General features: G+C 40.6%; 1 protein-coding gene across 4 annotated transcripts in view; it reads left to right on the forward strand.

Annotated features, from left to right (window-relative positions):
* The window catches only part of NBAS (NBAS subunit of NRZ tethering complex), a 168,189-nt gene that overhangs the window by 98,373 nt on the left and 54,347 nt on the right, over window positions 1-15,469 (forward strand). For all 4 annotated transcript variants that reach the window (XM_064146440.1, XM_064146439.1, XM_064146437.1 and 1 more), the window contains exons 42-44: window positions 2,127-2,237; window positions 6,410-6,660; window positions 9,835-10,169. In XM_064146440.1, coding sequence (XP_064002510.1) covers window positions 2,127-2,237; window positions 6,410-6,660; window positions 9,835-10,169 — 697 coding nt within the window. The remainder of the gene's footprint in view (window positions 1-2,126; window positions 2,238-6,409; window positions 6,661-9,834; window positions 10,170-15,469) is intronic.

Raw genomic sequence — 15,469 nt, forward strand, 5'->3', positions numbered from 1 at the left:
TCTGCATTTTCTAATGAAAACAATGTGCAAATTCAATGTAATTGTGTAGCATATTTTTTCTTATTTCTGAATTATCATTAAGTGCCTCCTGTTTAAAAGTCTTTTATGAAGTGCCATTCACAGGAACAACACCTGGAAGGGATGACTCTCATTTACAAAAGAGCTTTGTACTAGAATGAGCAATTTGCTAAATCAACCTAATAAGTAGTTGTCAATTTTACCTTCCATATTTGATATACAGTCATCAGAGCTTACTTACATTATTTATCCTTTATTTAAATATTTGGGTGCATCACAGACTTAATTAAGGTTAGTTCTCAAGAAGTTAACCCCCCTTGAAGAGGGTTGGTTGTTTTTTCAATTAATGAAAGACTTGAGATCAGTGCTGATGATGAGGAGGATAAGCCTGCAGAGTATTATTTCTATTAACGTAGCCTTCAGTGTACTTTATGCTGAATATCTTGTGGTTTCCCACTTGGCCAGTGCCATAGTCTTTGTGTCAAACTTCACCTAAACTAGTAATCCTCCTTTTTTACAGTACATCCAATCATTTCTGAAGAATACATGTGTTGGGAATAGTAATATTAAATGTAGTGATTCTATAGCATTGTCTGATTATGGTACACTGGAGCATAAGCCATGGACAGACGAGAGTGCACAAGCTCAGAAGTACTGAGTTAAGATAAAATAGAAGGTTTGAATGACCTTAGAGAATGGTGTAACAGATATAAACAAATGTAAGGCTTGAGCCTGTGATTTTCACTTATCTCTGCTTAGATTGCTTAGGCACAATGTAGGCATTGTTGAGAGAATATGATGAATGCCTATGCCAATTAGTATGTCATTACTAATGCACGTGCATGTAACCAATTGCAGTTTAATGCAATTTGTAGCCTTCTGATGGAAGGTATATGAACACATTTGGAATGCAATAAATGGATTGAATTGCTTGCATCAAGTGTCTCCCTGTCTCTTCTGATGCCTATGGCGTCGTAGCCCGTGGCATACTTGTGTTGAGATTTCGCAACAGCCGCTGTGTATTCCTGCTTAAAATCATATCTGCTTTCATGCACTGAGTGACAGTGTGCACAACCTGTGGCTTCTAATCTGCAGTTTACAATGTGGTGTTGTCCTATTGCTACTTAATGTTGAAAACTAGAATAGAACTGCATCTAAAGGCTTAGGTCACTTGTATGGACTATTAAAAAAAGCAACCTCGGTCATCATTCTCTTTTACATACATCATTGCTTGCTGGGTTGAAAACCATTCTTTTAATCTGCAAATGGTAAGAATATGTCTGTCTGTCAAGTTCCAGGAAGAGCTTTGAGGACCGGTGTTGTAAAACACCCCTGATTTACCTCAGGTGTTGCAGAACCCTGAATAGCTTACCATGGGAAATGTGGTCAAGGCCCTCATAGATCACTGTGATCAAAGGCAATACCACATGGACTCCAGACGATTCAATGCCAGAGACCTTTATTGATCATTTTGGCCCTCAGTACATCCCTCGGGGCCACAAGGCACATACCTACACATCAGCACAATTAGTCAAGGACAACCCACTCCATCAACATAAACCACTCCTTGTTTTTCTCATTAAGGAGGTGTCCATTATGCTTTCTGAGATAAGGTAGCCAGCAGCTGGTGGGAAACAAGGTCAGCATCCCCTTGTCATTATCCTTCTTCACTCCGTTCCCACATCCTTCTTCACTTTGCATTCCTACAGACCTATACACCAGTTGTGCTAAAACAGTTTTGCAATGAAATCAACTAAATGATGCCTGTGACACAGTACATACTTTGTCACTTTGTGATTGCAATGAAATGAGAGGTGAAGCAGGACTATCATTAAGAACACAAGTGTGTGTTGAGTTAGATGCCTGTCTTCGAATATGTAGTTTGATATTTCCCCCCTCCTCCTTCTCTTTCCAAAGGGAGCACTGAGTATAACCAAATTCAAGAACACACAGTTTGTGTATTTTTATTTATCAGTGATTCTAGTTTCTTGGTTTATGGTTTTAAAAGAAGTCATTACTGTTTCAATGTAAATATTTGTTTTCATGCCAGGTGCCTAGGGGCTTAGTGTAACATTTCTTTGTTTTCTTCCCTGTTTCTCCTTTATAAGAACGCTGGAAGAAAATGTCTACAAGATTGCTATTTCTTTGGCTCAGAGATACAATGTTCCATTTTGGGAAGTTTATGTGACCCATCTGGAGTTTTTATTCACTGACAGTGGGTAAGTCATCTCCCCTGTAAATATACCTGTGATTCTATTACACAGAAATATGGGCTAACCCATGACAAATTGAAGTGTGTCAGGGGAAGTGCATCACACATTTCTTGTGTTATAGTAGCTTGGGATTTTTTTTCCCCATGTGATTCTTTGGTAACCAGCCATGAAAACAGGTGTTGTAAACAATGACAAAAGTCCATATGTGTTTTACGGTTCTTCGAAGTATCCCAGGACTTTTGTTTTAGTGTTTAGGTTTTCACGGCTTTAAATGCTTAGTGTTCCCTGCTGATATGAACTTACCTTGTGAATATTTCTACAGTCTTTTGAAATATGTCTTGAAACTTGATAGTTTTTATGTATAATCTCCTTCTCTGGAGATTCCTCTGTGATCTGTGCTAGATTGTATGGTCCTGCTCTGGCAGGGGTTTGGACTTGATGATCTCCTTGGGTCCCTTTCATAGAATCAAATGAGGTTGGAAGAGACATCCAAGATCATCCAGTCCAACTTATCCCCCAGCCCTAGCCAGTCAACTAGACCATGGCACTAAGTGCCTTGTCCAGGCTTTTCTTGAACACCTCCAGAGATGGTGACTCCACCATCTCCCTGGGCAGCCCATTCCAATGGGAAATCACTCTCTCTGGGAAAAACTTCCTCCTAACATCCAGCCTATACTTTCCCCAGCACAACTTGAGACTGTGTCCCCTTGTTCTATTGCTGGTTGCCTGGGACCCTGTAATTATTTTAAAAAACACTTTTGTTATTTCTAGATCTCTCTTATACGTAGCAACAAAGTGAATAAATATACTGGAGCTTCCCATTCACATTCTTAATCTGTCCATTTTAGGTTCCGTTTTTGATAGGAACACTTTTCAAGTCAGTATTGTTAAAGCCAGCAGTGTGCCCAGGTGGCCAAGAGAGCCAATGGCGTCCTGATCTGTATCAGGAACAGTGTGGCCAGTAGGACGAGGGAGGTTATTCTTCACCTGTACTCAGCACTGGTCAGGCCACACCTTGAGTGCTGTGTCCAGTTCTGGGCTCCTCAATTCAAGAGAGATGTTGAGGTGCTGGAACGTGTGCAGAGAAGGGAGATGAAGGTGGTGAAAGGCCTGGAACGCAAACCCTCTGAGGCAAGGCTGAGGGAGCTGGGGTTGTTTATCCTGGAGAAGAGAAGGCTCAGGGGTGACCTCATTGCTGCCTACAACTACCTGAAGTGAGGTTGTAGCCAGGTGGGAGCTGGTCTCTTCTGCCAGGCAACCAGCAATAGAACAAGGGGACACAGTCTCAAGCTGTGCCATGGGAGGTCTGGGCTGGATGTTAGGAGGAAGTTCTTCCCAGAGAGAGTGATTGGCATTGGAATGGGCTGCCCAGGGAGGTGGAGTCACTGTCCTTGGAGGTGTTCAAGAAAAGCCTGGATGAGGCACTTAGTGCCATGGTCTAGTTGATTGGACAGGACTGGATGGTAGCTTGGACTGGATGATCTTGAAGATCTCTTCCAACCTGCTTGATTCTATGATAAAGACTATATTAGCCTACAAATTTGTAGCAGACCAAATCTGGCATTGGTTCAGGGCCTTGCAGGGGAGGGATACTTGATGTTTCTATTCCCAGATTGATTGCAGGGCCTTTGTTTTGTGTTGTATTTTTTCTTCTTTTGTTTTATTTTTTTAAGAACTCAGACAACTTGTCAGTCAGTCATGTGCATTTTGCCCACTGAAAAGATGGATAAACCCATTTGATGAAAGACTGAGTTAGGCACCTGGTTTGTGCATGCAGATGACAGCGAGACAGAGCCCCCTGTGTAATACAGCAGCTCTTATGTACTGTTCAGACAGACATGATCTAATTAGTCATTCACTTTAAGTTTTAAATTGTGAAAGCAGCTTTAGCTTGCAGCAGTACCTCTCTTAACATTAACTATTAATTAAAAAGCATTAAACATTTTATAAAACACGAAACAAAAAAAAAAAAAACAGAGCCTGATAGATGTTGGTGCAGGATCTGAGAAGATGAAATCACATTCTGGGATTTTCTGATTTTGTTTACTTCCTTCAGAAAACACAAGTCACACCCTATAACTGTTGATGCTGATAAATTATTTAATGCTTTAAACAAAATAGACAGTCACATATAAACATGACAGCATTAGGGTGAATGTGAAAGAGCCAGCTGACTTCCCTGAGACTAGAGTATTACCAAAGGTATTTTGCAACAGTTTTCTATAATTTGCTTTGTTCTTGTCCTTCATGAGTTAGTATTCATAGAATACTGAAATCACTGAAGTTTAAGGTAACAACCTTTTCCCTAATGATATTCAAAACAAAGTCCTGCAAATTGATGTATAATAGCATAATACGCTGCTGTGTGTGGTTTTGTTTTATCATAATCTCATTTTAAAGTTGATTGACAGCATATGGCCATTATAGTATATTTCAGTCTTGGGATTATGACATTAATAATACATGCTGCGTTGTGCATTCATTCTGAACTGAAAAGAAGTTTATTCTGACTTAAGCTCTTTAACAGAATATTTGGTATTTCTATAAGCCACTTCTCACAGGGAGAAGACCAAAATAAGCTCTTATGTAGTTTCTATTAACTATTTCTTTGATTGTTTGATAACAGGAAAGTGTGGTGTTCATTCAACATGTGGTGAATTTGAATCTTAAAATGGTTTATAACTACATTTAAAAAAAAAAAAAAGGAAATTCATTTGTTTCTTTTGAAGTATCTGACCATATTTGAGTGCTAAAGATATATAAAATGTATTTTTGGCTTCAACCACAGGAAATTTTGTTTGCCTGTCATGCAATCTATTATTCCAGGATCTTTTTGAATGGTGTGTTTGCCCCCATCTCCACCTCAAAAGCACATTCTGTACATCCTGTTGATATAATTTAATGTCCATCTAGCCTTTACTTTGAACTTTAAATGTGGACAAAATAATGTATTCAGATCACAGTCCTGAAGTACATCAAGTCCAAGTGTCTGTTTTGTGTGATATTAAGACTGAGTGATGCTTTATTTCCAGTAATACTGTACTTATTTCCATTAATATGGCAGAACACTTTACAAGAAATTAAGAGTGTTAAGATAAAACTTACAAGGTTAACAACCTAACTTGAGTGACTTCTAGATGTAAAAATAAGTAACTTATATATGGCATTTATACTCTGGAAAAAAAATGTTGTTAATCAGTTTTTAATGTGGAATAAAATCAAATAGAGTTAGAAGACATCAGGTTTCCAAATCAAATGTCATCTGTAGGTTACTTCTTTCCTTTGATTTTAAGTAAAATTTTCAGTTGATGATTGAATAAACTTATGATCAGACTTCCTTGGCAGGCACCCATTTTTCTTCCACCTGAGAAATAAAGGAGTGAAGGAGTGATTGTGTTCATCTATCTTTTATGTAGTCTGCTGGAGATATCCGATTTCATGCTGTGAAAGAGCTGCTGTATTCTTTTCTAAAGGGTCATGAGAAACCTGTCCTGAAACAGTGAGATTGACTGAGGTCAAACCAAGAACTGATGATACTTTCATATGCTTTCTTGGATGACACTTTGAGGAGCAACTCAACAAAAGTGTCAAATGAAATATGCTATGCATGATATTAGTGTCAAAGAGATTAACAAGTGAGCAAGAGACAATTTTCAGTGATAATTTGTCTCCAAAAGTGTGCACAGGTGCTCATCAACTACAACAAACAGAATGTAACACATTGGGAGAACTTTTAAGTGGGCAGTAAGATTTCCTAGTATCATTAAGCCAGGAGTTCATTCTTTGTTTATTTGTTGTGGAGGTTTTGCTCTGCAGAAGGAATTGATTGGGTTTTGTTTGTCTTATAAAAGGCTTCCTGTACATGCAATCTGGACATATGTCTACTTTTAGGTATAGCTATACTTAGAGATTCAGCATGCTGATTTGAATCCCACTTCAGTGTTCATGACCCTTAATCTGCATGTCCAAGCCAGCAAATAACAAGATCAGGAAGTACAAGAGGTCCTTAGTTTTTGTTTACAGCGAGTAACAACTACCTAAATACTCATGAATGAGCACTTAGTCTTTAAATTGACCCTTGAACGAAGGAAAATGTTGTCCTGTCTCCCAAGTGTGCAGCTGAAAGGTCTTTCATGGCACATCCAGGCTTTTAAAGATGCAATTATTTCTAAATGTAGGTTATCGACACTGGAAATAGAAGAAAGAGCAAAAAGTCTTGGTCTGTTTGAGACTCTGAAAACCAACCCTGAAAGCTTACATGAACGCATGGTTAAATATGTTTACCCGAGTATTGAAGGCAGAGATCACCAGCGACTGCTGTATTATTTTACACTCCTTGAAAGCTGTGGTTGCTCAGAAGTGGTGAAGCATGCTATTAAACCTGAAAGTCACATCCGACTCCTGAAGAAATTCAAAGCAGTTGCTCCAGGTAGGGCAGTTCCTATTTCTGTTTTCCATAGTTGCATTTATTATTCTGTTATTTGAATGTTGACATGATTAGGTTTATCTGGTTTATACTCTCCAGGTTATTTAACTAGTTAACTTTCAATGAGCCTATCACATGAATACGTGAGGTTAAGCACAGCTTGTAGGAGTAAGTTCCTTCATTTTGTATTGCTGGAAACTTAGTTTATAACAAGCAAAAAATATTGAAGAAAATATTTCTGTTGGTTCAAAGTGATTTTGTTTTTCAATTAAAAATACAGATCACCTAGAGCATATTTTTTAACACTGCAGGTTTAACATGAATGTGTTGGAAGGCAGAAGGGCTCTGCAGCGGGACCTTGAACGCCTGGACAGATGGGCAGAGTCCAATGGGATGGGGTTCAATAGCTCCAAGTGCAGGGTGCTGCACTTAGGCCACAACAACCCCATGGAGAGATACAGGCTGGGGTCGGAGTGGCTGGAGAGCAGCCAGACAGAGAGGGATCTGGGGGTGCTGATTGATACCCGCCTGAACATGAGCCAGCAGTGTGCCCAGGTGGCCAAGAGAGCCAATGGCATCCTGGCCTGCATCAGGAATGGTGTGGTCAGCAGGAGCAGGGAGGTCATTCTGCCCCTGTACTCTGCACTGGTTAGACCACACCTTGAGTACTGTGTTCAGTTCTGGGCCCCCCAGTTTAGAAGGGACATTGAGATGCTTGAGCGTGTCCAGAGAAGGGCGTTGAGGCTGGTGAGAGGCCTTGAGCACAGCCCTACGAGGAGAGGCTGAGGGAGCTGGGATTGTTTAGCCTGGAAGAGGAGGCTCAGGGGTGACCTTATTGCTGTCTACAACTACCTGAGGGGTGGTTGTGGCCAGGAGGAGGTTTCTCTCTTCTCTCAGGTGGCCAGCGCCAGAACGAGAGGACACAGCCTCAAGCTACGCCAGGGGAGATTTAGGCTGGAGGTGAGGAGAAAGTTCTTCACTGAGAGAGTCATTGGACACTGGAATGGGCTGCCCGGGGAGGTGGTGGAGTCGTCGTCCCTGGGGCTGTTCAAGGCAGGATTGGATGTGGCACTTGGTGCCATGGTCTAGCCTTGAGCTCTGTGGTAAAGGGTTGGACTTGATGATCTGTGAGGTCTCTTCCAACCCTGATGATACTGTGATACTGTGAATGTTCTCAAAGAACTTAAGAGTGTTTACCTTTCAAAAGCCTAAATCCTGTAATATGTTAGCACCTTTGAACATTGTAATTTTATTTTATTTCACTCTTCATGTTGCCTTTGCCTTTGCAGAACTACCATGTTATATTTGTCCAACTTTATTATCAGACAGTGCATTTAAAAGTGAGCTGCTAGTTGTAATTTGCTTATTAGCCAAGTTTTAGCAGTGTCTTGATTTTTAGTCAAATAACTCCAAGTCCAGTTTCAGAATGAAAATTACTCTATAGAATTACCTCCTGTGGGGAAGTTGTTAATTGTTTGATACTAAATCCTTATGTCTATCAGACACCAACTTTGCAGAATTAAGAGAAATTGAAGATAATAGGCAAGATTTTTTTTTTTTTGAGGAAGGATTCCCTTCAGTTCTTATTGATGCGTTTTTAAACACATCAGTTATGATGTTTCTCAAAGAAAAAAGTCTGTGAAGTTAATATTTTTGCCTTCAGATTTGTAAATGTTTAAAGAAGTTCTGCAGCCAAACATCAGGCATGAATTACTCACTTTGAATGGGAAAAACTGAGCCTATCATATTAAACCCTCTTGATGTTCAATGTAGTTTATAGATAGTAGGCAAGGAACAGCATTAATGTGCCTGTAGAGACCCTAAGTACATTAAGAAAAAGATAGAATGCACTGAGTGCTTTGCAGAGAAGGACCTGAGAGTGTTGGTGGACGACAGGCAATGTGCTCTCCTGGCCAAGGTGGCCAACATAACTCTGCAGTGTGCTAAGGGGAGGGTAGCCAGCAAGTTGAGGAAGATTCTCCTTCCCCTCTAATTTGCCCTGGCGACGCTTGCACTTGGAGTATCTTGTTCAATTCTGAGTTCCCCAGTTCAAGAACAACAGACAACTACTGGAGAGAGTCCAGCAGAGGGCTATGAGGGTGATTTGTGGACTGGAGTATCTCTCTTATGAGGAGAGGCTGAGACGTGTTTGTTTAGCCTGGAGAAGGGTGGTCTTACAAATGCACATAAATGTCTACAGGATGGAGGTCCTGGGCTCTTCTCAGTGGTGGCTAGTGATAGGACAGGGGGCAAGGAGTATAAAATAGAACACACGAAGTTTCACTTGAAAATAAGGAGATACTGCTTTAATTTGAGAGTGACAGAGCACTTGAGGAGGCTGCTCAGAGAAGTTATGGACTCTTTTTCTCTGGAGACTTTCAAAACTCACCTGAATGTGTTCTATTTTCAAACTGATGGAGGCATACCTGTCTTAGCAGAGGAATTGGAGTAGGTGGTCTCCAGAGGCCCCTACTGTTCTGTTTCTTTGATTCTATCCAGTTAAAGTTGGAATAGGAATTAGGAATAGGAATTAGAAGTAGGATTTATATGCATAGACAATAAAGCAGCATAGAAGTATTTTGTGACTGCTAGAATAGTTTTCAAGAGTATTCTTCCTGTAGGAACCAAAGTAGCAATAGGACTCTTGTATTATATAGGTATTCAAGTAAATGAATTTACATGTCCTATCTCTAGATGACCTTAGCTTGCTTGTAGGTGGTCTGTTTTTGCTGAGGAAGGTAATAAGTAACAATTCTTACATGATAAGAATAAACTTTTTCACCTTTTCTATTAATGAAGACCAATGTCCTGAGGTGGATGAGGTCTTCTAGGCTATGTATTAAAATAGTAGCACAATTCTATATACTACATATATGTATTTTTACTTTTTAGACAATCTGTTTGGGACTTTTTTAAAATTTGTATTGATATGTAATGTTAAAATATTTTTACACACATCAGGACATCATAAAATCCCATGACATCACCTGTATACAAACTTGTCTTTCTCCTCAGTCTGTCAGTATTATGATTGTGAAAGAGGATGGAATAGAGCTTTTCTAGTTCTGTAGATACTAGTGTAGTGCTGATTTTTTTTTTTAAGCATAAATGTTTGTTTGAGTAGATTTGTCTATTCATAACTTGATGTTGTTTGTCTTTTTCTCCTTATCTCAATAGGTCTTAATTACAAAAAACTAACAGATGAGAATGAAAACCCCCTGGAAATACTGCAGCCTGTTCTCACAAGTCAAAATATCCTATCTATTTCCAAACTGGCTCCCAAAATTCCTAAAAAAGATGGCAGCATGCTGTCACCAAGCTCTGTTTATGCTGTCTGGTTACAAAAACTGTTTTGGAATGGCGATCAGCATCTCATTAAAAAAATACCAGAAAGTATGGATGAGTGGCTACATGCTTATGATATGTGTTCAAAGTACTTTGATAGACTTGATCCAGATGATATTGTCACTTTTATTGATGAAATTACCTTTTCTTCAAAAGCTGTCACAAAGGTAAGCAAATATATTTGAAGAATTGTGCTCAGCCTAAAACTTATTGTGCCACATGCTTGTGTTTAGTACCAGGCCTTAGCATTCTGAATGGGAAGTGTTAAGGGCCAATGCTTATGATTTTTAGGCACTATAATAATATAAATGATAAGATCTGTCATAGTCTTCATCTGGCTGCGAGCATGTTACTGTAAGCACCTGCTTTTGTGTCTCTATTTCACGATCTGCAGTTTCTTTTTATCCAGTGGGATACTCCTAACATAAAGTTTTACCTGTGCTGTCTTACGCATCTTATGAAAAAAAAAGAGGGGCTTCTTAGATATTCCTTTGTTAGGAGATTTTGAGATGTCTTCAGTAACTTCACTTGAAATGAAAAGATGATAAAGAGGAGAGAGGTTTCATTTTGTGTATGTGTGTGTCCTTAGCTTCTCTCCTCTGGATTGTGCTCACTTTCCAGAGATGGTTATTCACTGCATTCAGTGCAGAATATTTCATTTTGTTCCCTCTTTGGGTGCTGTTTAGTGTTCCCATGATACTAGTATGCAGATACTTGTATCTACAGCAGAATTTGGTGGAATTAAAATTTACTATTCCTTGAAATGCTGTGAAAACAAAAAGCTCTGTCAGCACCAAGTTCTTTGATCTGTCTGTTATACAGGATCAACACATTTTATCGCTAGTTCCATCAGCAATCTAGTAAGCCCTGTTAAGAACTCTGTTGTCTTGTTCAGATGTTTTGATGCTTTTTATCACATAATTGTTCTGAGGGTTTCACATTTATCAGGAAAGACTGGCATGCGTCCAGAAATCTCAGGTCTCAGACCTAACCTTGGACTGAAGTAGCCAGGAGATGACTGTTGTCTAATGAAAAGGAAATACAATCTTCACATATGATTGTCACTAGTTATTACTGGAAAATCTTGCTATTAATGTATCTTGGGCATTTCAAGATTATTTATCACTTATTCCAGATGAATGGTGTAGGAAAGGGAATGTTGTGGAGGCAGGGAATTAATGTGGCCAAGTCAGGAATTATAGAAATGGAATTACTGTATTTTTCTGAAAACCCTGCTCTCAAACTATATACAAAATTAGGTTTATTTACAGATTTTAATTCAAAAGATGTTACGGACAAATTTAGAGACTTAGGAAGTCAGGAAATGGAAAAGGCTAAGCTATAAACACAGCTTTACCCACTATCAATCAGGCTGAGCAGAAAATGAAGGGAAGAGCAGCCCTGACTCACAGAGGTGAGATGGGTATTTGGCCATGATCCCTTGCTGGATTTCTCTGCTGCTCAACAACCTTCTGATGCTGCGAGCAGCATCCGATAGCATGGATCCACATGGCAGAAGCCGAAGGCAAGTGGCAAAGCCGCCAAACTCAGAAATGTCTCAAGAGACAGCTGCCACAAAACAGGGATTCATGGAAGCAACACTGCCTCAGCAGCGGCAGGGGAGAGCCAAACTGCTAGGGTATCCCCAGTCTGGAATGGCAGCCAGCAAATCGGCTGTGATATGGTCTGAGAGTAGCCGGGTTGGGGTGCTGCCGGCAGCTCTCTCTCTCAAATGGACCCTAGGACTTGCCAAGCTTGCAAGTTTGCACAGAATGGTGCAAAGTGGGGAAAACCATCCACAGGCAGGGACTCTGTAAAACTGAGAGCTGTGTAAAAGGGGAGGAACCATCCAAAAGCAAGGACGGTCCAAAATGGGAATTCTGTCATGGCAGGAACCTGTCCTGTTGGGAGCTCTGTCAAGGTGGGAACTCTTTCATGGTGGGAATCACCTTGTGCCTTCTCCCTTGCTCTCTTTATGCTTTTCTAGACAAAGTGTCCATTTGCCATTTTACACTGGGTCTGAAAACCCACCCAACCACCAGCCCACCTCCAACGTGGGCTTCCACACAGGTCAGCACACATGCAGAACGGCACCTCCTGTTGTTCCCCCTTCAAGCCTGTAGGGCAGGGTTGGGGGAAGCAGTTTTTGTGTCTCCTTCTCCTTCCCATTCAAACCCAAAGAGAAGTCTTCACTCTCTATGTATTTTGAAACTCATGGTTTGTGTTACTTTTTATTTCTGTTTGGGATTCTAATACAATTTCTCTGCTCTCTTGAGTAGAAAGGAAATACTGATAGCTGGGTTATTGTGGTTGGTGGCAAACCAACTTTGTGGCAGGAATCTGTTAGCTTTTTGGCCGTAAAAGATGCTCTAGAAATGTTTGAAATGGTTGGATCAGCTGATTTAGTGCATCCTCTGCACTGGATTTGGGATTGAAACAGCTGTTTGACTATCTTGCAGCTATTTTTGCCTCAGGACCTCATCCAATTTTTGAGTGGAAATGTATAATGAAAAATTATCATTGTACAGTCTGAAAACTCTTTTCTGGAACTTTGATCTGAAAAGTACATCATACATAAAAGCTGCCTTTTTGCTTGCACTTAGTAGTTACTATTTAAACCTGTTTTGAGTGTACACAGATCATGTGAACGCTCTTTTAAACACTAATTCAGCACTTTCTTCCTAGCTCAGGTCTATGGCCAAGTACTGTTAGTATATCAGATTCCCATTCCTATAACAAATGCTTGTTTTTTTTATTTTGTAGAACTGTTGGTATTTAATATATTTAAAGGGCTATAAAAATACATGGCCATTGGGCTGGGTGATAGGTTGGACTGGATGATCTTGGAGGTCTCTTCCAAACTGGTTGATTCTATGATTCTATTACAAGATAATCTGTACTGTCACTGAGACAGCTAATTTTCCTAGCAGGAAATGTAGGAGTTCTTTGATTTTTGAGAGGAAGCTTCAAATAGGGTAGTGTAAGTTGATTTCTTGGGAGTGCTGAGAAGTGAATGGACTCCAAAGAAATTGTTTGCAGTAAATGAAACAGGTGAAGTAATTTACTCTGTCAGTACCCTTTTCACTTATTAAAGGACTGGAGTATTGATCCTTTGACCACAGAAGCTCATTGCTGCAAACACTGAGAAGGTTCCTGCTTTTGTGGCACTTCTGCTCAGAATGCTTTTAATTCTGAATATCTATTCAGGTTTTTCTGGCTAAATAATAATTCAGTCCACTTCTGTAAAGGTAAGTGTAAGGTGGTTGCATGTATGGAACAGATTTCTCCTTAAAAGGGAGAGGTTCCAAATACTCAGTGAAACTACTCATATTTTTGCATTTTGAGTCTGTCAGCTTTTTTCCCAGCAACTCTCTTTGTTTTTAAATAACATTGACTTAATAGGTTCTTAATTATAGTAACGATCATATCATATGTTGATGATTTCTGGCTTATTCGGCTTATTCCCCTTTGTGTGATCTCTGTGAAGTATTTTGGGTAATCTAGGGAGTTTTTCATTCCTTTATTGGCAGAGTTTTGCTCTTTCAGAGCTTGTAGGTCATTGCTGTGATGTTTGTTAATTAACAGTACTCTGGAAAAAAAAGCTTAGCACAACAAAACCAAATAACCAAACCCACATCTGAAAACAATTACTTTTTTAATTGCTGTGGTTTTATTGTTGAACGTACACTACAAATGGGAATGGGCTCAATATGATGATGAGGAGGAAAAAAATACAGTAAAATAAGATTATGAAACAATGGTGTCATCTATAAACAAAGTTGAAGCTTTCCTTAAGTGGGCTTGTCCTGGTAGGGCATAAATCCTGCCGGGCTGGTTTAACCCTTGTTCTCCTCCTCCTGTTGCGGGTCAGGGAAGTTGAGTCAGAGGAGCAAACAATAAGGGATTGACCCCAGCACAGCCTTGAGGGCTAGGGGCTTAGCACCATGTGTCAGCTGTCTTATGCTGCCCCTCAGTGTGCCTGCTAGGTCACAGGAAGCACAAAGCTTTGAATTCATTGTTGAGAACATTGATGCTAGTGCCTATGGGCATTTTCAAAACGATGTCTTTAATGGGGGATGATTTAGAAACTGCACCTTTCTGCACTGACCCTCCACCAGGAGCAGTACCCCATTCACAGCTCATTAACTGGGAATCATGGCAGTCACGTGTATGCAGCTTGCACTAGCACAGCAGCAGCAACTCAGTTCTTCTCTCCTTCCTTCTGCCTGGAATATTTTGTATTTTACTGTGGGATCATTATCATTGAGTCCAGCATCAGTAAGTTTGCAGATGACACCAAGCTAGGAGCAGGTGTTGATCTGTTGGAAGGTAGGAGAGCCCTGCAGAGGGACCTGGACAGGCTGGATGGGTGGGCAGAGGCCAATGGGATGAGATTTAACAAGGCCAAGTGCAGGGTTCTGCACTTTGGCCACAACAACCCCAAGCAGCGCTACAGGCTGGGGACTGAGTGGCTGGAGAGCAGCCAGGCAGAAAGGGACCTGGGGGTACTGATAGATAGTAAACTGAAGATGAGGCAGCAGTGTGCCCAGGTGGCCAAGAGAGCCAATGGCATCCTGGCCTGCATCAGGAACAGTGTGGCCAGTAGGACAAGGGAGGTTATTCTTCCCCTGTACTCAGCACTGGTCAGGCCACACCTTGAGTCCTGTGTCCAGTTCTGGGCCCCTCAATTCAAGAAAGATGTTGAGGTGCTGGAACATGTCCAGAGAAGGGCAACAAAGCTGGTGAGAGGCCTGGAGCACAAATCCTATGAGGAGAGGTTGAGGGAGCTGGGGTTGTTTAGCCTGGAGAAGAGGAGGCTCAGGGGTGATCTTATTACTGTCTACAACTACCTGAAGGGGCATTGTAGCCAGGTGGGGGGTGGCCTCTTCTCCCAGGCAACCAGCAATAGAACAAGGGGACACAGTCTCAAGTTGTGCCAGGGTAGGTATAGGCTGGATATTAGGAAGAAGTTCTTCACAGAGAGAGTGATTTGCCATTGGAATGGGCTGCCTAGGGAGGTGGTGGTCTTCGAGAAAAGCCTGGCTGAGGCACTTAGTGCCATGGTCTAGTTGATTGGTTAGGGCTGGGTGATAGGTTGGACTGGATGATCTTGGAGGTCTCTTCCAACCTGGTTGATTCTATGACTATGATTCTATGACTATGAGTTTTGGAAGTGTCTTTGTACAGGAAACTTACTCAGGGACCAAAGCATCATGAGTGCATATGCTGGAGTTAATGCTAGGGCTCTGTAAGCATAGTTAGAATTTTTCCTGTTTTCCAAGTTCTGATTGTTTAAACTATTTAATTCTGTGCAACTACTTCCTGTCGACTGAAAATCCAAAGAATCTCAGGGAATTTCATCAAATTTCTGAATATTAATAATAATAATTAGTATTCACACAGAAAATTGTTAATAATTAATAACAGATGATTCATTTCCACAACATAAGGGCTCTTCTTTTCAGCC

This window comes from Pogoniulus pusillus, chromosome 7, assembly GCF_015220805.1.
Source record: "Pogoniulus pusillus isolate bPogPus1 chromosome 7, bPogPus1.pri, whole genome shotgun sequence".
Taxonomy (NCBI): domain Eukaryota; kingdom Metazoa; phylum Chordata; class Aves; order Piciformes; family Lybiidae; genus Pogoniulus; species Pogoniulus pusillus.